At 44.4% G+C, this 22,453-nt stretch overlaps 1 protein-coding gene across 1 annotated transcript; it reads left to right on the top strand.

Moving 5' to 3' along the window:
• The first annotated feature begins 200 nt into the window (after positions 1–200).
• Sgpp1 (sphingosine-1-phosphate phosphatase 1) lies at positions 201–20,474 on the top strand. Its single transcript, XM_036206529.1, has 3 exons — positions 201–995; positions 12,531–12,620; positions 18,070–20,474. Exons 1-3 carry the CDS (start codon positions 339–341, stop codon positions 18,619–18,621), a joined length of 1,299 nt encoding a protein of 432 aa, XP_036062422.1. The 5' UTR covers positions 201–338; the 3' UTR covers positions 18,622–20,474.
• Positions 20,475–22,453: the final 1,979 nt, after the last annotated feature.

Below are 22,453 nucleotides of genomic sequence, written 5' to 3'. Positions count from 1 at the left end.
CCCAGCTGATTCCCGACCAAATAAAACCTGCGCCTCCCGGGTCACCAACCCTGCCTAGGACCGCGCTGTTCTCCGCACCGCAGCCCGCGGGGAACCCGGGCGGGAGACGGGGAGGCGTGACTTCGGCGAAAGCTCGGGGCTGCGCGCGCGCGCGCGTGCGCGCGCGGGCCGGGGAGCGCGCCAGGGGAGGGGCGCGCGGGGCGCAGGGCGCGCGCGGCGGCCGCTGCGGCCTGTTGGCGCGGTCGCCGGCAGCCTCGAGCGAGTCGAGCTAGGGAGCCGTGGCGGCTGTGCCTGGCGGGGAGCGCGTGTCCCGATCAGTTCCCTAGTGGCCCGCGACCATGTCCCTGGGGCAGCGGCTGGCGCTGCTGGCTGTCCGTCTGCAGGAGCCGCAGCGGGTGGCGAGCTTCCAGCGACTGTGTGGGGTGGAGGCGCCGCTCGGCAGCCCCGCGGAGGGCGAGGATGGGGAGAGCGAGGTTCGCGGGGCCGCGGGGAACCCTCGGCGACGGGGACAGCAGCCCGGCGCGGAGCGCAGCCCCGGCCCCGCCAAGCCCGACTGCCGTGGCGCCCCCAACGGCGTACGCAACGGGCTGCCTGCCGAGCCGGGCCCAGCCGGGCCCCGCCGCGCGGGCTCGCTGCGCCGCAACTCGCTGACGGGTGAGGAGGGCGAGCTGACCAGGGTGAGCAACTGGCCGCTCTACTACCTGTTCTGCTTCGGCACCGAGCTGGGCAACGAGCTCTTCTACATCTTCTTCTTCCCCTTCTGGATCTGGAACCTCGACCCCTTTGTGGGCCGGAGGCTGGTGATCATCTGGGTGCTGGTCATGTACCTGGGCCAGTGCACCAAGGACATCATCCGCTGGCCGCGGCCCGCCTCGCCGCCCGTCGTCAAGCTGGAGATCTTCTACAACTCCGAGTACAGCATGCCCTCCACGCATGCCATGTCCGGCACCGCCATCCCCATCGCCATGGTCCTGCTCACCTACGGCCGCTGGCAGGTACGCTGCGCCCCTCGACTCCGACCTGTTCCCAATGCTCTCGGCACTTGTTTTAATTTGCCTCCTCCAGTCCTAAACCCCAACCCACCACGGGTTCGCACAGTACCCACCAGCAGGCCCTGTCATAGTTCTAGAAAATTAAGTGATGGCGGAAATCTAGGGACTTGACCACTAAACTGTATTAATACAGTTAAATATAGTTTCTTAGCCTCCTCCCGCCCCCTCCCCCAACACACAAGGAAACACTTTCCGTGTTGAGCATTTCCTTGAGCTTGGACTGAGTTTTTAAACTTAGTTCGTCTGAGGCGTAATAGTGATGCCTTTTTCTTAAAATGAAACACTTGGTAACCAAGACCCAGTCTCGCTGCAAAACACGGTGTTTCCGTTGTAAAGTCGTTAACTTTCTTGCTAGACAGTGTTTGCAGAACAGTAATGTAATTCTGACACAGGCACATTCCCGCAGTCAAGTTAAAGAAAAAAAGGTAAAGAAAAGCCGAAAGGGAATGGAGCAGAGTCTAGGTGAGTTCGTTTCTAAAGGATTGGTTGCTGATTTGTTGAGACACAGACTTCACTTCTCTCTGGGATCTGGAGAGCCGGTTGTTAGTTGCTACACTGTTTCTGTGGCGGTAACTAACCGTGTACGGTTTTGCCGCCAGAGGAGTTGGATTGATTATAATCGTATATGACAGACAGTGGGAGCAACTTGACCATCAAGGAGTTTTTTAACGGTAGTCATTTTTATTTTGCCTGCTTCCTTTGGCTTCCTCATTTTGAGCTCCCTAGGGTGATACTTGAGTCTAAAATCTAATCTTTCACATGGAAGCAAAACATAGACTACTGGCCCTCCATTATCTACCTTAAATTGTATTGTTTGTTAGTCTTTCTGACAAATCTCTTAAGAATAAAGTACACAGTTCTGGAGACTCTGGGGAAATTCATTTCCTCTTTTAACCTTTCATCACACGGAATTGGGAAATGCCCACTGTATTGTAAAACTCCATTATAGGCCTGCTTAGCCCATGCTGAGTTTCACTATGGGTAAATCTTATCTGAAATCCCCACCTCCCTCTACTGTGCAGAGCATCTCTTTTATAGTAACAGAAATCAGGCATGCACCCAGGAAGAATGACAGATGGAGGAGGGAAGCCTAACATAGAAAGTTCTTTCCTACTTAACCCCTGGTGATCCTTAGTCACATTTAGATTGCAAAGCATTGCTGCCTGTTCTGGGTGGAAAAAAACATCTAAAATTTCCCATCTGATCTAAATATTCCAGAAAGCAAGATTGGCAGTGTGTTTGGCATGCTGTTTACTATGCATGTGTGCTACTGTTTGTCTTAGTGATCAGGGGACTGAGAGAGAGAGAGAGAGAGAGAGAGAGAGAGAGAGAGAGAGAGGAAGGTTGGGTTTTGCTCTTCAGTTATTCAGGACACATGCTAACAGGAAGTCTGAAAATAGTACTGCTGAATTGTTTATGGGGTGTAGCTATCAATGAAGGCCATTTGAATAATCAGGCTAAGCTTATATTCTAGTGTGTATTTGTTTGTTTTTAGGCAGGGTCTCACTGTGGCTCTGGCTGGCCTCAAATGCAGAGATCTGCCTGTCTTTTGTCTCCCGAGTGCAGGGATTTTACGCAACCCACTGTATTTATTAATTCAACATTCGTATATCATACAGGCTTTGAAATGGCAGCTAGACAGGGTTATAGAAATCATCTAGTCTTAAACAGCTCTAGGCAACTGCCATCCCACTGTATGTATATAGGTTTTCCTAGTGTGAAATTTCATACTAGTGGAAATATGCGCGATGTAGTAGCTTGTTGTGACTGGCTTTCTTCACTTAGCATTCTTAAGATTCTTTTAACAGTTTCATACATGAGTATACATTTTTTAACAGTTCACCTCTCCAGCAGCATTTCTTTCCTTCCTTCCTTCTTTCCTTCCTTCCTTCCTTCCTTTTTTCCCCTCGAGACAGAGTTTCTCTATGTAGTTTTGGTGCCTGTCCTGGATCTCACTCTGTAGACTAGGCTGGCCTCGAACTCACAGAGATCCTCCTGCCTCTGCCTCCCGACTGCTGGGACTACTACTAAAGGCGTTCGCCACTGCTGCCTGGCATCCCAGCAGCTTTTTTTTTTTTTTTTTTAAATAATTAAATTCCATTCAATGTTTTTTGATTTATTTATTATTATATATACAGCATGTATGACTGCAGGCCAGAAGAGTGTGCCAGATCTCATTACAGATGGTTGTGAGCCACCATGTAGTTGCTGGGAATTGAACTCAGGACCTCTAGAAGAGCAGTCAGTGCTCTTAACCTCTGAGCCATCTCTCCAGCCCCCCAGCAGCTTTTTTAAAGTTCATATTATGGCATGTATCCAGGACTTCTTTTTTATTAGTGAATAGTGTTTCATTAGATGCGTGTATTGCCTTTACTTATTCTTCCATCAGTTGGAGGTCATTCAGATTTGTTTGTTAACTGATTGATTGATTGATTGATTGATTGTGTAGCCTGACTGGCCTGGAACTCAGTATAGAGGAGGCCACTCCTAAACCTATAATCTTTTTTTTTTTCTCTCTCCCGAGACAGGGTTTCTCTGTAGCTTTGGAGTCTGTCCTGGAACTCACTTTGGAGACCAGGCTGGCCTCAAACTCACAGAGATCCGCCTGGCTCTGCCTCCCAGTGCTGGGATTAAAGGCGTACACCACTGCAGCTGCCGCCGCCGCCGCCACCGCCACCACCACCACCACCACCACTCGGCTTTATTTTTTTTAATGATTTATTTTATTTTGTGTGTGTGTGTGTGTGTGTGTGTATGTACATGTGTGTATGCAGATGCCCCTGGTAGTCAGAAAGGGCCATTAGATGCCTTGGAGTTGGAATTATAGTCATCTATGAACCATATGATAAAGGTGCTGGCATCCAAATTCTGGTCCTCTGATAGAGCAATAAGTGCTCTTAACTGCTGAGTCATCTCTCTAGCACCATTTTTGGTGGTTTTAAGGAATGCTGCTTCTAATAATTTTTATACAAGTTTTTGTATTGATGTCTATTTTCGTTTCCTTGGTCTGTTTATTAGGGTTTATTTTGGTTTTGAGATGGGATCTTGCTGTCTCTCAGGCTGACTCTGAACTAGACTTGAACTTCCTCGGTAACTGGGACATGAAGTACACAACACTCTGCCTGGATATTTATTATTATTATTACTATTATTATTGTTTTAAGACAAGGTCTTTCTTGCATTATAGCTCAGGCTGGCCTTGAACTCATGGCCCTACTATCTTAACCTGTTGGGTAAAGGCACTCACTGACAAACCCAATGATCTGAATTTGTTCCCAGGGCCCATATGGTGGAAGGAGAGAGCCTATGACCTCCATACATGCTTTTAACATTTCCTCCCCTCCCCACTGATAAACATAATAAAAATATTGACAAGTGAAGGGTGGTGGTGGCACACACCTTTAATCCCAGCACTTGGGAGGCAGAGGCAGGCAGATCTGTGAGTTTGAGATCTGTAGACCAGCCTGGTCTACAAAGCGAGTCCTAGGACAGCTAGGACTGTTACACAGAGAAACCCTGTCTCAAAAAATCAAATATGTATATATACATATATAATATAAACTAAAATCACCATCATTATTATTATTCTTGGTACTAGGAATTGAGCTACTTAATTTACCTTTCATTGGTTTTATTTGAGAAATGAATCTGGTATAATTTCTTCCACATAGATAAGAGTATCAGTTTTGAGTAGTTTATCTTTTTTTCATCTATTTGTAATGCCACATCCATTGCTGATCAAGTTCCTTGATGTGAGTGGTTTTGATTCTGGGTTCTCTGTTCTACACAACTGGAGCCTTGTCTGCTTCTTTATCAGCCCTTTATCTTACTTCCTTCTATTCTTTATGACCATATCTTGATACCAATTCAAGTAAAGCATCTTATCTGTCTACCTTTGAGTTTGTTGTGGCTAATTTCAATCTTTGCTTTCCGTTTATTTTGGTTTTTTGTTTCATGGTACTGAGTGTTGAAGCCAGGGCTTTTGGCTGGGTCTATTTAGTGTTGCTTGCGTGAGTGTGTGTGTGTGTGTGTGTGTGTGTGTGTGTGTGTGTGTGTATGTTTTAGGTCTAATCCTTTTCCTTTTTGAGAGAGGATCTTGCTAAGTTGCCCAGTTAGCCTTGAACTTACTCTGTAGCTCAGGCTTGTTTCCAACTTGGAATCCTCCTGTCTCCCCCCCCCCCCCCAAATCGCTTCAATTACAGGTCTGTACCACCATACCCAACTCTCAGTATATATTGTAAAGAATTGCACCCCCCCCACACACACAATGTTGAACTTTATTGAAGTTGCAATGAAATTGTAAGTTGAAGAGTATTGATAGCGTCACACTAGTGAATCTGAGCTCCGATGAGCTGTGGATAAGGCAGATAGACTCATTATTTGTTTTTGTTTTTGTTTGTTTATTTGTTTTAATAGTTCCCCCCAAATTGAGGCTTATTCCTAGTTACTTCACTTTTTCGTTTTGTTTTGTTTTGTTTTTCGAGCTAGCTTTGGAGCCTTTCCTGGAACTCTCTCTGTAGCCCAGGCTGGCCTTGAACTCACTGCCTCTGTAGTGCTGGGATTAAAGGCGTGTGCCACCACCACCTGGCCACATTTTTGTTACTATCATGAATGATGTAAAAATGCAAGAGATTATATTATACATTGGACTCAGCTACAGTGTTCTTGTTGAACTTTCCATTAATTTAATGATTTGTACCGACATTCTCCTGTGTTCATTACAGAGGAAATCATGTCAACTGAGATTATGATAAGTATATTTCTTTCATTACAGTTATATATATTTATTCTCCTGTTCAAGAAAGAGCTTTAATCAAGATAATGCTCGATTCAACAAATAAAAACTCATCAATAGCTGGGCGGTGGTGGTACACGTCTGTAATCCCAGCACTCGGGAGGCAGAAGCAGGCGAATCTCTGTGAGTTCGAGGCTAGCCTGGTCTACAGAGCTAGTCCAGGACATGCTCAAAAGCTACAGAGAAACCCTGTCTGGAAAAACAAACAAACAAACAAACAAACAAAACTTTGTCATCATTTCTATGCAGTATGGCAGACTCTGCATACAAGCCTGTGAGACAACACATATGAGTGTTATATCAAGTGGAGAAGATTGGTATCTGGGGTATAGAGAAGGTTGTTTGACCAGCTCCAGGGAGGGGTGATAGGAATCCGTCTTGCTGTCAGCTCTTGCTAGCAAACAGTGGCCTGCTGCCCGCCTCTGCTCCATTTCGTTTTGGCTTTGATGATAATTGGAGATTGAACCCACGGTCTCACGTGCTAAGCATGAACTTGTGCTGTACCCCACTTCTGCTCTCTGGTGGTTGTTTGTTTGTTTGTTTGTTTGTTTGTTTTTTAAATGGCCTGTGAAGTATGAATGGATTTGATGTGTTTAAAGAATTAAGAAGGAAAGCCAGGTGGTGGTGGCGGTGGCAGCAGTGGCGGTGGCAGTGGCGGCGGCGAGTTCTGGGACAGATGCAAAGCTACACAGAGAACCCTGTCTTGAAAAAACAAAAAATAAAAATAAAAAAGTAAACACCCTGCTGGGTATGATGGTGTAAGCAATAATCTCAACACCGGGAAGACAGGCAAGTAGATCTCTAGAACTCCCTGGCCAGCCTGTAAGCCGCTTGGTGAATGACAGGCCAGTGAGAGCCGTATCTCAACAAAACATAGATGGCTCTCCCAAAAAACAACATCCAAGGTTGTCCTCTGGGCTTCCCCATGCAGATGCAGATGCACACATACATGCAGAGAGAAAAAGAGAGAGAGACAGACAGACACACACACATATCAACATTTAAACAGATAAAAGAAAAAAAGAATCTAAGTGGCCATCTGAGAGATTAGAAGATATCTTAGGGAGTTGCAGAGATGGCTCAGCATTTAAGAGCACTTGCATTATAACCATGAAGACCACGGTTTGGATCCTAGCACTCACACCAGGCTGGGCATCCTGCGCATGCCTGTGACCCCAAACTCCTGTCAGGAACAGAGACAGGATTGCTAAGGTTTGCCAGCTTCCACCTTGGCAGAGAAAAACATGAGCCCCAGGTTCAGGGAGAAACCCTACCTCAAAGAATAGGCAGAGAGAGTGGGAGAGATTAATGACACCCTCTTCGGCTCTCCATATGCACGTATAGGCATTTGTCCCCACACAGACAAATTCTGTCTCTCACATGTAAAATAAGTAAAGTCTCTTTGAAAAAGAGATCTTAGAAATATCGAAGGTGAGGTAGGTGTGGTGGTACACTTCTTTAATCCCAACACTCGGAAGGCGGAAACAGGCTGATCCCTGTGAATCTGAGGCCAGCCTAGGGGTGCATAAGGGAGTCCCTTTCTAAAGAGAGGGGTGGGGTTGTAACTAGGTGTGTGCATGCATGTATATGCAGGGTTCTCATAACAAATGCATCTGGACTAGGTTAAGCAAAAGGAGGAAGTTGATTTGCAGACTATCTGGAACATTTTGTAGAAACCAAGATCCAGGAAGTGCTGCTGGACCACTTGAGAGGTTGAGGCCAGGCTGTGGAGCAAGACTCTACCTCAGAGCTCACTCTACCCCTTCCCTCCTGTTGCTCCCCGCTCTCCTGTGCCTGGACTTGCACGTGTCCACCTCAGCCAGCTCTACGTTATTTGCAAGTAGACCGCAGACTCTCCAGCCACCAGCTCCACCTAGTCAGGGCCTAACGTCCGCACCAGACTCAAGTATTGATGGTCAGGGGAGTGGTGTGAGCATGTCTCTAGGGCCACACTGTGGGTGTGCAGGGCACAGTTAGACGAGACGGTACCCTGAAAAGAATATGCCACAGACAAAGTCAGAAGTGAAAGTAAGAGAGCGGGCGTTCTGGAGGGGCCAGGGGCACTGGTAAATTCAGCACAAGCACTGAAGCACTGAGACTCACAGGCTTCATTAAGATCACATTATGTGTCGTGCTTACTGCTTTTGTTCAATAGAATGGGTGATGCTTAGTTTCCTATGTCATTTACTACGCCACTGTGTACAGATTTTTCTGAGAAGTGCCTTTTGGTTCTTTTTTTTTTTTTTTTCTTCGAGACAGGGTTTCTCTGTGTAGCTTTGCACCTTTCCTGGAATCACTTTGGAGACCAGGCTGGTCTCAAATTCACAGAGATCCTCCTGGCTCTGCCTCTTGAGTGCTGGGATCAAAGGCGTGTACCACCACTGCCTGGCTATGTACAGATTTTTGACCAGTGATCTAGATGCTTCTGTAAAGGTGCATTTTTAGATAAAATTAATGTTTTTATTTCCAGTAAACTTTCACTAAAGCAGGTTATTTATTATTATTATATTTTCTGACAAGGCTCACTTTGTAGCCCAGGCTAACCTCAAATTTACAGAGACCCACCTGCCTCTGCTTTCTGAGAGCTAGGGTTAAAGGTGGGAACCACCATGCCCAGCTTTAGATTACATTTTATAATGGGGCTGGCAAAAGACTGACTTTCTAAATTCTTATTTTATTTACTTATTTTGACAGAGTCTCTCCATATAAACAGTGTTTGACTATTCTGACACTCACTCTTTAAGTTAGGCTGGTCTCAAATTCAGAGATCCAATTGCCTTTGCTTCCTAAGTGCTGGGATTAAAGGTGTGTACCACCAATGCCCTGGTATTTATTGGTTTTTTGTTTGTTTTAAAGATTTATTTATTTATTATGTATACAGCATGTATGACTGCAGGCCAGAAGAGGGCATCAGATCTTGTTACAGATGGTTGTGAGCCACCATGTGGTTACTGGGAATTTAACTCAGGATGTCTGGAAGAGCAGTCAGTGCTCTTAACCTCTGAGCCATCTCTCCAGCCCCTTTGTTTTTTGGTTTTTCGAGACAGGTTTTCTCTGTGTAGCTTTGTGCCTTTTCCTGGAACTCACTTGGTAGACCAGGCTGGCCTAGAACTCACAGAGATCCGCCTGCCTTGCCTCTGCCTCCCGAGTGCTGGGATTAAAGGAGTGCACCACCACCGGCCCGGCTTTGTTTTGTTTGTTAAGATAGTGTTTCTCTGTGTAGCCCTGGGTGTCCTAGAACCCACTCTATAGACCAGGCTGGCTTCAAACCCAGAGATCTGCCTGCCTCTTTCTCTTGAGTGCTGGGATTAAAGGCACATACCACCACTGCCTGGCTTATTTTTATTTTTAAATTTATTATTGTTGTTGTTTTGGGTTTTGTTTGTTTGTTTTTTGAGACAGGATCTTTCTACATAACTTTGGCTGTCCTGGTACTCACTATGTAGACCAAGCTGGCCTCGAATTCACAGAGATCCAATTGCCTTTGCCTCCTAAGTGCTGGGATTAAAGGCATATGCCAGTACACCTAGCTAAAAAAAAAAATTGTCAAGCATTTTTCTATCTATCTATCTATCTATCTATCTATCTATCTATCTATCTATTATTTATTTGTTGTGTTTGGGTATTAATGTGTGCCTGTGGAAGTCAGAGAACAACTTGGTAGGAGTCAGTTCTCTCCATCTGTAGGTTCCAGGTTTTGAACTCAGGAAGTCAGGCTTGCCCTATAAGAGAGAATTTGCCACCAGATTCCTTCAAATTTGAGCCACATCTCAGTACTCGGATTTCCAGCCCCTGGGTTTGGGACTTGTGAGACTCCACAGTGGCTTGAGCTAGCTCCTTAGTGTAAATTTCTTTCTATATTGTAATGTACAGACATGTTCTATAGGTTATTTCTCTGGAGAACCATGGCTGAAGCATGTCATAAAACTGTTTAATTCCTACACAGTGGTATAGAATGAACTAGGCCTCATACATGCTAGGCAAGCACTCTACCACTGAGATACCTGTGGCCTTTCTCCCCGCTTTTTTTATTTTAAGGCCTTTTCTTGCTAATTTACTTACTCCGTAGCCCAGACTTACTTTGACTGTGCAATCCTCCTGCACCAGTTTCCCAAGTAAAATGTTTTTATTTTCCTCAAAGATGATTTTTACACTGTAGGCTTATTTCTGTCCTAAATATTAGTTCCCTCCATTTAGACAGGAGGAGCCTGAGATGGAAGAATATGCTGTGGTCCCACAGCTGAAGAAACAGATGTAGTCACCCGAGCTCACAGTCCTGTAAAAACCCCTTACCTATCAGGTAGCCCTCTCTTCCCCGGGTCAGCTTGCACCTGGGCGGGTAAGGACTCGGAAGCTGGTCTCTGCACCCGGGAAGAGGCAAACTCAGAAGCCTTCCTCTGCCTCGTGGACTGGAGAGCCCAGAAGCCTGTCTCAGGAAAAAAAGAAAATGCAGCATGTATGTGGGACATGGCTATGCATACAGCTGGTGTCTCTTCTGAGCGAGGGTTCTCTGGGGTACTCTGGGGCTTCGCTATAGCTGCTTTCTCTTGTCCAATACAATTTAAGTTGATTTTCGTCGTTCACATTTGAGACTTCCAATAAATGCATTTGTAAATGGCAGGGAGTAGGTTTGTGTCGGTGACCAGTGAGTGCTGTTGACTCTGTTCCCACATACAGACAAAGATAATGAGCCCCTCTGTGTCCACCAACTCTGCAGCATTGTGTGGTGTAAATCATCTTGTGACAGTTTTGATATGTGAGTCCTTACCCACATTTCTGTCCTTAGTGTAGACTCCGAGAATTGCCCAGTCATTGTCTGTGAACATGTATATTGTGTATGGTCTCTCACATACTGACATGCTTCCCACACAGACTACAACTTTCACTTCATTAGCAGAATGCAAGAAACAAGAGAAATCTGTCCATAGTGAGCCACCGTTGCCCTGTTGTGTGATAGGCTGTGTACTTACTAAAACTCGAAACTGGCTTTTCCCCTGCTGGCTGTCTTTGTCCCGTACTGCAATTATTCTGAACAAATTAAATTCTATGTAAAAGGGTTGGAGTGTAATTCATCGATAGAGCGCTCCCTGGCACTCAGCCATTGGTTCAATCCCTGGTGTCTCAAAAAAAGAAGTGTTTTTAGAGACAGTTTTTGAAATTGCTTTAATTGTGAGTCTTTTACTGGCTCTTTTTGCTCCCTCCCATGGAAGGCGCCACAGTGTACCTGACAGTTCTGATCATGTGTGATAAGCAGCCAGGAAAGCGTATCTGGCTGAAGAAAACCATTTTGTAGAATAACTGAAGGAAACGTTCACTTGGGTCTCCTTGTTATCAAGGCCGTGCAATGAAAAAGTTAACAGTGTTGTGAGATGGAAAGGCCCTAAACCAGGCTGGCGGCTCACGTCTGTAATCCCAGTACTCGTTATCAGTCCGTCCACAGTGAGTTTGAGACCAGCCTGGGCTGCATGAGACCCTGTCTCAAGAAAACAAAACAAAACCAACCAACCAAGAAATGCATCTGGGAGAGCCGGGGGTGGTGGGGCACATGCCCTGGCACAGCCAAGGCCCTGGAGTCCATCCCTAGCCCGGTGAGAAAAATCGTTAGGGTATCATAGAATTGGTTGGGCGCTTGGAAATAATGTAAGGCACTTACTAATCTGCACTTCTGTCATTCCCCACCTCCCCCTCAGCCCTTTTTAAAGACAGCATCTCACTATGTAGCCCAGGCTGGCTTCAAACTTCAGCAATCCTCCTGCCTCAGCCTTTTGAGTATTGGAATTGAACCTCTTTGCACTCTGTTCCTCCCGGTTTCATTGAGGAACTGGAAGTCATCAGGCACACACCACCCTATACACTCTTCCTGGGTTAACTCTGCTCCCCTTCATTGAGTTTTCTTCCCCCAGCCAGCTTTTCCCACCAAAGATGTCACTGATTCCAAGAGCAGCCTGCTCGTCATGTAGCCCTGGCTGGTCTGCAACTCACTGTGTAGACTACCAGGTTGGCCTCAAACCGGTGCTAAAATTACAGGCATGTGTCACCATACTTGATTCCCACCCAGATTTTTCTCAATGGGATTGCTTTTTTTTTTTTTTTGAGCAGAGGATCGAACCCAGGGCCTTGCACTTGCTATGTAAGCGCTCTACCACTGAGCTAAATCCCCAACCTGGGATTGCCATTTGAAATGTAATGGAGAGCACAGAAGTAGAAAAGTAATTACCAAGGGTTCCTCTCCAATGGGAAGGGAAAACACCACCCTGCAGCTTGCAAATGGCCGCCACCCCTGGGTGGGAGAGAGTGAGGGTGCCAGTCTTCCTCCCGGGGAAGTCAGAGTGTTTCTGTAGACCTGATTCTGGCAGTGTTCCAGAGCTCCTGCACCCTGGTTAAAGTGTCTCTCACCTGTCCTCCTGGAGCATGGGCAGCAACCAGGTCTGGACAGTCAGCCAGGCTGAGCCACTTCCCACAAAGAGGGATGGGGCAACGGGAGCTGTCATTGACTTCATTGGCTAAGCCATCCTTGCAGAAGCGTTTTGTCAATGTCTGCCGTGTGCCATGTGCCTCCTTAGGCACTGGGAACGACAAAGGGGATTCGAAAGCCTCAGTGTGATAGGGTTTTATAGCATGGTGGTGTTTTGTTATTTGCTTGTTTGTGTCTGTCTTAACTTAATTTTCTCTCTTTCCTTTAGTACCCTCTTCTGTACGGGCTGATTCTCATTCCCTGCTGGAGTTCTCTGGTTTGCCTGAGTAGAGTCTACATGGGAATGCACTCCATCCTGGTAAGGAAACAGGCTGTCGTCCTTAATAGTTGTTCTTTTCTGACCCTGGCAGAAGCAAACGTTGCAAACTGAAGTGCAATGATGATATGACCTGTTATCGTACAAAGGAACACACCGACAGAACAAGAGGAGCTTGGCATGGCAGTGTCTTTTTGTAAAAAGAGTGTGCCAGGACCCAGACCAGCTATTGAGAGTTCACTAGGTTTTTATTCTGACACAGGTGTGGCTGTGTCTTCCCCCACAGTCTTTAAGGATGGGCTGACCTTAATGCTAGTTCAAAGGAAATGGGTGAAGGAGTCAGGCCCTCCGGGCCAGCAAGTTCCAGGAATGGGTGAAAGGCTTTGTGTAAGCAAGAATTTTACTGGCTGTGGGAGATTAAAAGATTTACATGAAATTTTTACTAGACGGGGATTAGTGGAATGTTGGCTCTTGACGAGCCAGCTACTTTTGATTGACAGGCAGGAAAAAAACATTTCTCACAAAGCCGAATGAGAAAATGCAGTTTGTAAGTGCTCTCATTTTGCAAAACTATCAGCATAATGTATTTCCCTTCTCCCTGCAATGCTGAGCATGCTTCAGAAGCTTCAGGCATGCGTAACCCTTGTGGGATGCCTCTCCTGTCTCTTGCCTGCTTCGCTGTCTCAAGTGCTCCACTCTCTGTAGATGCTCCTCAGAGCCTCACGGACCTTTCCTTTCCCTTCTCTTTCTCAAGAGCAGTCAGGCGCCTCTTCTCCCCTTCGCCCTGAACTGGACCGCCCCACAGTGGACTGTGGGTTCTTTAGATCATATCTGTGTGTTTGGTCTCCCCACCCTCAGGATCCAATAAGACATTCTAGGGATTTATTGCATATTAGCTGGTAAATGGAGGATCAAATAAAAAGACGGCAAAAGTGAACTAATTGATGAAATCATAAATTAATTCTTTAATCATAAATTTTCTGATGGGTAATACTGACTTTTTTTTTCTTGTTGTTATTTTTAGAATGTTCCATTTACGGCTCTAGTTGGTGTCGTGAACCTGGGAGAGTGGGGCCTAAAATTGAGGCAGATGAGCCTGGCTTGGCTCCCGCCTTTAATCCCAGTACTTGAGAGGCAGAGGTGGCAGATCTGAGTTCAAGGTCAGCCTGGTCTACAAGCGAGTTCCAAGACAGCCAGGACTGTTATACAGAGAGAGAAACCTGCCACCCTCAAAAAAAAGAGGCAGACAAAAGTCTCATGCAGTAGCCAGCTGTATTCAGAGAGAGCACGAGGGGGTTAGGAAAGACCACCTGAGTAGCATGTTTGTGAGTCCAAGCTGTATGTGAGCAACAAGGACAAGCTGCTTGTGTCAGAAACCTTTTTCTCCACACAGGCGTATGAGTAGCAACAGCTGAAGTTAACTCTCTCTATCCACTAAACCTGGGAGGAGCGCGAACACATTCCAAAAACAATTCGGTGTTTTGAAGGAACTGAGGTCACAAGACTTGTTTTCTCACAAGCACGTAGAATTCTCACGTGACTCCATTGTTGGTCTGTGTTCTGACAGTGTTCTGCTTGCAGCAAGATCTCCATAGCTTATTTCATGGCTGTAGAAATATTGGCATTCTCCCCACCACTCTACCTATTTTATAATCAGACTACACTTTTTTGTTTGCTTGTTTGTTATTTTTTTTTTAATTTTTAATTTTTATTTTCCGGAGCTGAGGACCAAACCCAGGGCTTTGCGCTTGCTAGGCAAGCGCTCTACCACTGAGCTAAATCCCCAACCCTGTTTTTTGTTTTTTGAGATAGGGTTTCTTTGTGTATGTAGCCTTGGCTGTCCTGGAACTAGGTCTGTAGAACTCACAGAGATCCGCTTGCCTCTACCTCCCCAGTGCTGAGATTACCTGGTATTTAGAGTGTTCTTAATCTTTTTGTTGTACTGAGAATTGAACTGAGGGTCTTGGACATACCCATCAAGTACTCTACGAACAAAGCATATCTCCAGCCCTGGTCATATATTTTTTTTTCTTAGTGAAGAAAGTGAATTGCTAATATTTCTTAGGGAAAATTTAGTTTTATCTCTAAATTTATTATCATTCCAAGAGGAATAAATATCTGATTATTGAATATATGATCTCAAAAATACTGTTCTTTAAAATTGAAAATATAGCCATGCATACATCTTTAATCCTAGCACTCAAGAGGTAGAGACAGGAAGATTTCTGTGACCATCCTGGGTCTGCATTGTGAGTTACAGGCCAACCAGGGCTATATGAGGAGACCCTCTCTCAAAAACCAAAATGTTAGTGATTGATCAGACATTGCTGAGTTCAGTGTGTTCTTTATATACCAGATTACATCTAGTTTTGAATCATCTGGAGTAAAAACAATATTGTCATTAGTTTTATCTTTTTTAAGATTTATTTTATAACTGGGTGGGGTGGCTCACGTCTTTAAGCCCAGCACTCAGGAGGCAGAGGCAGGCAGATCTCTATGAGTTCGAGGCCAGCCTGGTCTACAGAGTGAGATCCAGGAAAGGCGCAAAACTATACAGAGAAACCCTGTCTCGGAAAACAAAAAACAAACAAGATTTATTTTAATTTTTTAACTATGTGTATGTGGAGGGCATGTGTGTGCACATGACTGCAGGAGCCTGCAGAGACATTAGACCTCTGGAGCTGGATTGCAGGCAGTTATGAGACACCCCCCCTACATGGGCTAGGAACTGAACCTGAACCTGGGTCCTCTGCAAACACAGTGCATTCTTTTAACTGCTGAGCCATCTCCACTTTTCAATTCATGAATCGGCAGGCCTAATTCTTTATGTTGGTTAAATGGGCGCTGCTAGCGGCTGGGCGGCGCTCATGGCGGCCATGCTGATGGAGGAGAGTGCTGGAGGAAAGTCACGAGCCACGGTTACCTTTTAGAGCTTTATTGGGAGAGAGGGGGAGAGAGAGAGAGAGAGAGAGAGAGAGAGAGAATGAACCAGAGAGGACCTGAGAAACAAAACCCGTAGGGAAGAGAGCGGAAAGGGGAAAAGGGAGACACACAGAGAGGGCCCGCCCACCCGCTTTTTAGGCTGGGCCGCCTTCCCGGGCCGATGCCATAATTAAGGACAGAATCTTTACACTTTATGTATTTGATTTTATGTTACTTTGTTTTTATGTATTTCCGCACCAAGGATTAAACCTAGGGACCTCACATGTAGCCAGGCTAGCTACATGCCAAGACCCTTTTTTTTTCAGACAGCATCACAGACAATTGCCCCGGCCGAGCACCTTGAACTCCTTCTGTAGCCACAGCTGGCCTTAAGCAGTCAATCCTCCTACCTTAGCCGCCCCCCCCCCCCAAGCATTTGGAATTGTTTTCCTGTACTGTCATGCCAGGTACCCTCATTGTCTAAATACCCAATGCCCCCAGAGAGCATATAATTTGTCTTATTAGAAAATAGCTGCAGGGTGGGGCTCCAGTGTTCAATTCCCGGCACCCACACATCCACTCACTAGAGTCTAACTCCAGTTCCACAGGATCTGTTGCCTTCTAATGATCTCCAAGGGCTCCTCCTACATGTACGTGGTGCACATGAGCTCATGCAAACACACACACACACACACACACACACACACACACACACACACATATAAATAAGAGTAGCTACAGGGGCCAGCAAGATGGCTTAGTGGGTGGACACACTAAAGGCGTATACCACCATGCCTGGCAGTTTCCCTTTTCATAGTAATGTCAGGTACAGCTTTCAAGTATTGCAGATACTAATTCTGTGCAGTAACTGTGACTATCACTACCGGTCAATAATATATTGCCTGATGATATTCAGCGGTTGGTATTTTGTTTTTGAGACAAGCTTCCATGTTGCTTAAGTTGGTTTTGACCTGTGATGCTCCTGCCTTTCCCTCTGAGTGCTGGAATCATATAACAATTGGTGTCTTCACTGTTAACTATGAAACTAGTATGGACTATAGGTAGAGTGTATGCCACAGACTGCTCTCAGGTACTCATATACAATCCTAGGCTGCTGTCTTCACTAGCATTAAGGGCACTCTAATAATGTTCGAGAAATAAGAAATACTTCATTCAGCACCTGACATACTTGGTTATTGATATAACTCAAAGAGCAAAGAGCAAACACTTTTTTTGTTTGTTTGTTTTTCAAGACAGGGTTTCTCTGTGTAGGTTTGGTGCCTGTCCTGGAACTCACTTTGTAGCCCAGGCTGGCCTCGAACTCACAGAGATCTTCCTGGCTCTGCCTCCCGAGTGCTGGGGTTACAGGCGTGCGCCACCACCGCCCAGCCTCACACTTTGTTTTTAATATGTACTTTCCTAACTGTCTGTCCTAGTCCTCAAAAAAGGAAAGATTAGTATATCTGGTTGTTGTTGTTTTTCAGTTATTACCAAACATAGCTTTCAAAATTCGATTTCTTAAACACGTTTGGGTTTTTTTTGTTTTTATTTTTGTTTTTGTTTTTGTACATTTGTGGGGGGAGGAGGCAGTGCTGGGAACTGAACCTGGGTCCTCGGGAAGAGCAGCAAGTGCTCTTGACCACTGAGCCATCACTCCAGCCCTTTGTTTTAAATCTGTTTGGGTTTTTTTGTTGTTTTTGTTTTTGTTTTTGATACAGAGTCTTGCTGTGGTACTCTGAGTGGCCTAGAATTCTCTCTATAACCTAAACCAGCCTCCAATTCACAGTTTAAAGAAAACAGGAGGACACACACAAAACCACTGTGACAAGAGACTTCGTCTAGTCTTAACATCACTTACAGCTATCTAAAACTGTAATATTTAAGTTTTCTTACTAATATTGTTCTCCCCCCCAAACATAAACTTCACGACAGCACACAGCATCATTTCTTTGAGTAATAAATACAGTCTTCCTTCTGCATGTAAACATCACAGTAGCCACCATATTGTTCAGAACCTGACTATAACTATACAGACATTGGACATGGAGTTAATGAAAGAGCAGAACTAGAAAAGCTGTCTTTTATTAACAAATCCTTTTTATTGGCCAGCTTGTGCTAGTGCATGCCTTTAATCTCAGTACTCAGGAGGCAGAGGCAGATGCATCTCAGTGAGTTCGAGGCCAGCCTGGTCTACAGAGTGAGTTCCAGGACAGCCAGATCTACACAGAGAAACTCTGTCTAAAACAACAAAAACAAAATGAACTAAATAAATAAATCTGATTCCATAGCTATCAGTGCTTAGAACTAGAGCAAAAAAAAGGGGAAAAAGAACTTCTGATCTCCTGCCTCTACTTCCTAAGTGCTGGGGTTATGGATGTACACTACTCTGCCTGGTTTTTGCAGTGCTGGGGATCAAGCCTAGGCTTCATGCATGCCAAGCAAACACTTGACCCACTGGGCTACATCCCAGCCCAAGTTCTGGTACTATGCTATCGTTGGTTTGTAAGGTTTATTTTAAAGTTAAACACCCAAAATAGCATTATGCTAACTGTACTTTTGTCTTTTCTAGGACGTTATTGCCGGGTTCCTCTATACCATTTTAATCTTAGTTATCTTCTACCCACTTGTGGACCCAATTGACAACTTCAACCAAACTTACAAATATGCCCCGTTCATCATCATCGGGCTTCACTTGGCTCTGGGCATCTTTTCTTTCACTCTTGACACCTGGAGCACATCCCGAGGAGACACGGCTGAGATTCTGGGCAGTGGTGCTGGAATCGCGTGTGGCTCTCACGCTGCTTATAACCTGGGTCTATTGTTAGACCCTTCTCCACACACATTACCCTTAGCCAGCCCCCCCTTCACCGCAACTCTGTTTGGAAAAGCCATACTACGGGTCGCCATAGGAATGATACTTGTCCTGGTCGTAAGAGATATAATGAAGAAGATCACCATTCCTTTAGCCTGTAAACTCTTCAGTATTCCGTGTGGTGACATCCGCCAAGCGAGGCAGCACATGGAAGTGGAGCTACCATATCGGTATATCACCTATGGGATGGTTGGTTTCTCCATCACGTGCTTGGTTCCTTATGTATTCTCCTTCATTGGTATCTCCTGATGGAGAAGTGTTGTTTATCATAAGAAAGGAGGCTGCCAGGTATATCTAAAACTATTCTCCAGGGAGAACTCGGGTCAGAGGCTTTTGCAAGAATTTAACTTAAGTAAGTAAATTCTGCCGCCAGTGCATTTTAGCATTGCACACCCAGAGGTTTTAGGTGGGCTGAGCTCTTTCAGGACTGAGAAGTGATATGGCCCTTTAGAATGTTCACAAAATGTGTGGAGAGTTCTGTGCTGTTACAAATTGTAGTTATATATAATATATATTAAGGTATACAGCGTGCAAATGTGTATCTAGTATGTATTATATAATTATTTACCTAAGAGCTGTGGGGTGTACTGAAAAATCAATAACAGTATGCAGTTGTGCCCACATTTTGGGGATTAATGCAGGCATGTTGTTATTAACAAATGGGTTTAACGTTCTTTTCCTCTGGGAACCATTGCCTAGTTGAGTTGATAATTACCAGACAGAATCCATACGCTACCACATACTGATTCACTGCCTCTTTTACACTGCCATCCTCTTTCATGTTATCCATGATGTTGAACATGGGAGGCATTTTTAATGGACCAAGTTTTCGGGGAAATTTGTTTTTTGGATTTCTTTTTCTTTTTCTTTTTTTTTTAAAGTTCTGTACACTGTGTTGAATGTACTTTTTTTTTCTCAACTGTTTTGGTCATCCTTTAAGAATTCAGGTACTGGATTTTATTGCTTGCTAACTGTGCCTTTCTTTTGCTGAATTCAGAGACACCATGTATACTGTGATGTAAAAGTAAGACTCTATCTTAAGCTACATAATCAGGCAAATATTTTAAAAATATATATCAAACTAACAGAAGTAAATGACCTATAACACTTCAGTGTTTTTTTAAGAAATGTGGAATAGCTAAATTTTCTCACAAATTTATTGGAAAGTTATGGATAAGTATTTCCACTTTTGTAGGTATTTTTCTGCGTGTTGCAAGTTATAGGAACAATATATGTCTTGATTGTTTATAATACAGGTAAATATTTCCTGTGAGTGGAAATGCAACTGAAATTTATAGATGAGACAATGTACACCCTTTCTATGTAAAGAAGCCATTTTTCTAAAGTATTTGGCAAGGATTGGGTTTCCCTGCTGTTAATTTTGAATACCCTCTCTTTAGCAACCCACGGTAGATGATAAAACCCAAATGTGAAATATCAGTAGTTTAGATTCTATTACTTTCCCAACTTATTATTTTTACAGTGGAAAACTTTAATGTAACAGTAAACTATTTTTTTTCTGTCTGCCTTTATATTTTGAAGCGTGATTGTAATTAGGTTAACATTACATTTATTTATAGTGAGCTTTTCATAAAGAAGAGAATTAACTTTCCATATAAATGAGCATCAGGTATGGGGTTAATAATTTTAGTGCAATATCTCTGATTATTCAGAAGGAAAATGTTTCTATTTTGGAGAACATAAGTATTTGAGCTCATATTTTTATAATCCTGATGAAAAATTTAGGAGCCTGGTAATTTTTACCCAAATGGAATCTGATCAACATAAGCAAACCAATTTGGGTCCCTTGGCTTCCAGGAGAAGAAAGTGGGTGCTTAGGAGCGATCGATCGGTACGCTGGCAGCCTGGAAGCCAGCAGAAGCGCAGCTCACTAGAAAGGTGTGCTTACTGCATTGAATTATAAGGAGGGGCCCATGCTTTGGGTCTGTTATCCTATTAATTTTTTTTTTTTGTGTGTGTGTGTGTAGCTTAAAAAGAATTTGAAAATAATCTATTTCTTTGTGTTATATTATCTTTTGTTTGATGACAGTTCTATGCTAAATGTATCTTAAAATAAAAGCCAAATTCAAGATTGAAAGGACCTCCATTTTGTTTGCCTTTTGTGTACATGTCTGGGTTTTTGTGGGGTGAAGCAGGAGAGAGGTGATTCGAGACAGGGTTTCTCTGTGTAGCTCTGGCTGTTCTGGAACTCACTGTGTAGCCCAGGCTGGCCTCGAATTCACAGATCTACCTGCCTCTACCTCCTGAGTGCTGGGATTAAAGTTGTGTGCCACTGTGCCTGGTGACAAGTGTCTATAATACCTGGTGAGATTTTAAATAATATTTCTAGGTTTTCATCCCAGGAGCTTTTCCTCTACAGCATTTTTCCCCCAAAATTAGTGACTTCTATTGTTTTTAGAAATGAATGAATGACACTGAAGAAATTTTTAAGAGTCAAGCTTTTCCTTAAATTTCTGATTCATTATGGTTTTGAGGCCGAGTCTCATGTATCCCAGGGTAGCCTTGCACTACTCTGTCTCTCCTTCCCAAACACCGGAACCACAGGCTAGGCCACCACACCCGACTGCTCTACATTACTAAGCTTCCTGAAACTCTACAGATCTTATGAGGAAAACTTCGAAGAACGATAAAAGATTTTCAAAAATGCTTAAGGAAGGAAACGATTTCATAGCTTCAGGTGAGTTAGTTCATGCTCATCAGCCTGCCTCTGCCTCCTCCAGACACAGGATTCTGTATCCAGCAGCAACAAGCTTCGAGCAGCACCCCGTGTCCTGTGTCTGCGAGCTCACTGACCTATGCAGAGCTTCATGGGTTTGTGGCTTACAGCTCCCACCAGCTGAAAGGACCACAGCCATTTCAGTCTTGGTGCGTTTTGCACAGATGTTTAGAAATCCTCTCCCTGGTTACAACAAGGGGCAAACATGACAGAGAGTCTTTTTGTTTCCTAGGGTACCTCTTCAATTTTCTTAAGCAAATGGTTTTAAGTTGTTTTATAGCTTTGACATCTTGTCTTATTTATTTGTTTATTTTGAGACAGGGTCTCAGAGCCCTGGCTATCTTGGAACTCACTATGTAGACCCTGCTAGCAAGAGGTCACTCTGCTTCTGCCTCTGTTCTGGCTCTGCCTCCCAGGTGCTGGGATTAAAGGCATGCGCCACTGGAGTTACAGGTGGCTGTGAGCTGCTACGAGGGTGCAGGGAATTGAGTTCTGGTCTTCTGCAAAAGCAGCAAGTCATCTTTCCAACTAAAATGTATCCATTACTTTTCCAATTTAGCATATTCCTAGGTAACTGTTATCTCCCTTGCCTGTAATCCCAGCAACCAGGAAGTGGAGGCGGGAGAATCAGGAACTTAAATTCTTGACCACATGGCGGGTTAGAAGGCCAGCCTGGGCTACATAAACCCCATCTCAAAAAGCAGAAAGTAGGGCTGTGTACAAGGTCAGTGGGAGACCATCTGCCTAGCATGCATGAGGCCATGGAGTTCAACCCCAATATTTCAAAAATGAACCAAAAATAAACAGTTCATCATCTTTCCTCTGACGTCATCTCCATGAGAAAAAAAAAAGGTACTTGTTCATCTATTTCTGCCATTGCTGGGATACAGCAGACATTCAATCAATAGATATACTGTGTAAAATGGATTGATTATGCAATCCCTAGACAAGCTTCAGTAAGTGTGTGTGTGTGTGTGTGTGTGTGTGTGTGTGTGTGTGTGTGTGTTAGCGAGGGACATTTGTAGCACTCTGCAGATTCTCAAAGATTTGATAAAAGTTTAAAATTGCTTTTTAGCATTTTATTTTTTCTTTGTTTTGTTTTTTATAGACAGGGTTTCTCTGTGTAGCCCTGGCTGTCCTGGAACTCACTCTGTAGACCAGGCTGGCCTCGAACTCAGAGATTCTTCTGCCTCTACCTCCTGAGTTCTGGGACTAAAGGCCTGCACCACCAGGCCTGGCTAAAAATAAAGCATTTACATGTACTATATTTCTCTAAAAATTATTTTCACCTTCTTGAGATGCTGTGCAATTATAGAGTGATGGAGTATTTTAGGGCTACTTGGG

The sequence above is a fragment of the Onychomys torridus genome, chromosome 14 (assembly GCF_903995425.1).
Source record: "Onychomys torridus chromosome 14, mOncTor1.1, whole genome shotgun sequence".
NCBI classification, from domain to species: domain Eukaryota; kingdom Metazoa; phylum Chordata; class Mammalia; order Rodentia; family Cricetidae; genus Onychomys; species Onychomys torridus.
This window is presented reverse-complemented; position numbering and strand designations above follow the sequence as displayed.

Coding starts and splice junctions, on each gene's coding strand:
- Sgpp1 (XM_036206529.1), top strand. CDS start 339: ATGTCCCTGGGGCAGCGGCTGGCGCTGCTGGCTGTCCGTCTGCAGGAG. Junction 996..12,530: donor TCACCTACGGCCGCTGGCAG/GTACGCTGCGCC, acceptor TCTTTCCTTTAG/TACCCTCTTCTGTACGGGCT. Junction 12,621..18,069: donor TGGGAATGCACTCCATCCTG/GTAAGGAAACAG, acceptor TGTCTTTTCTAG/GACGTTATTGCCGGGTTCCT.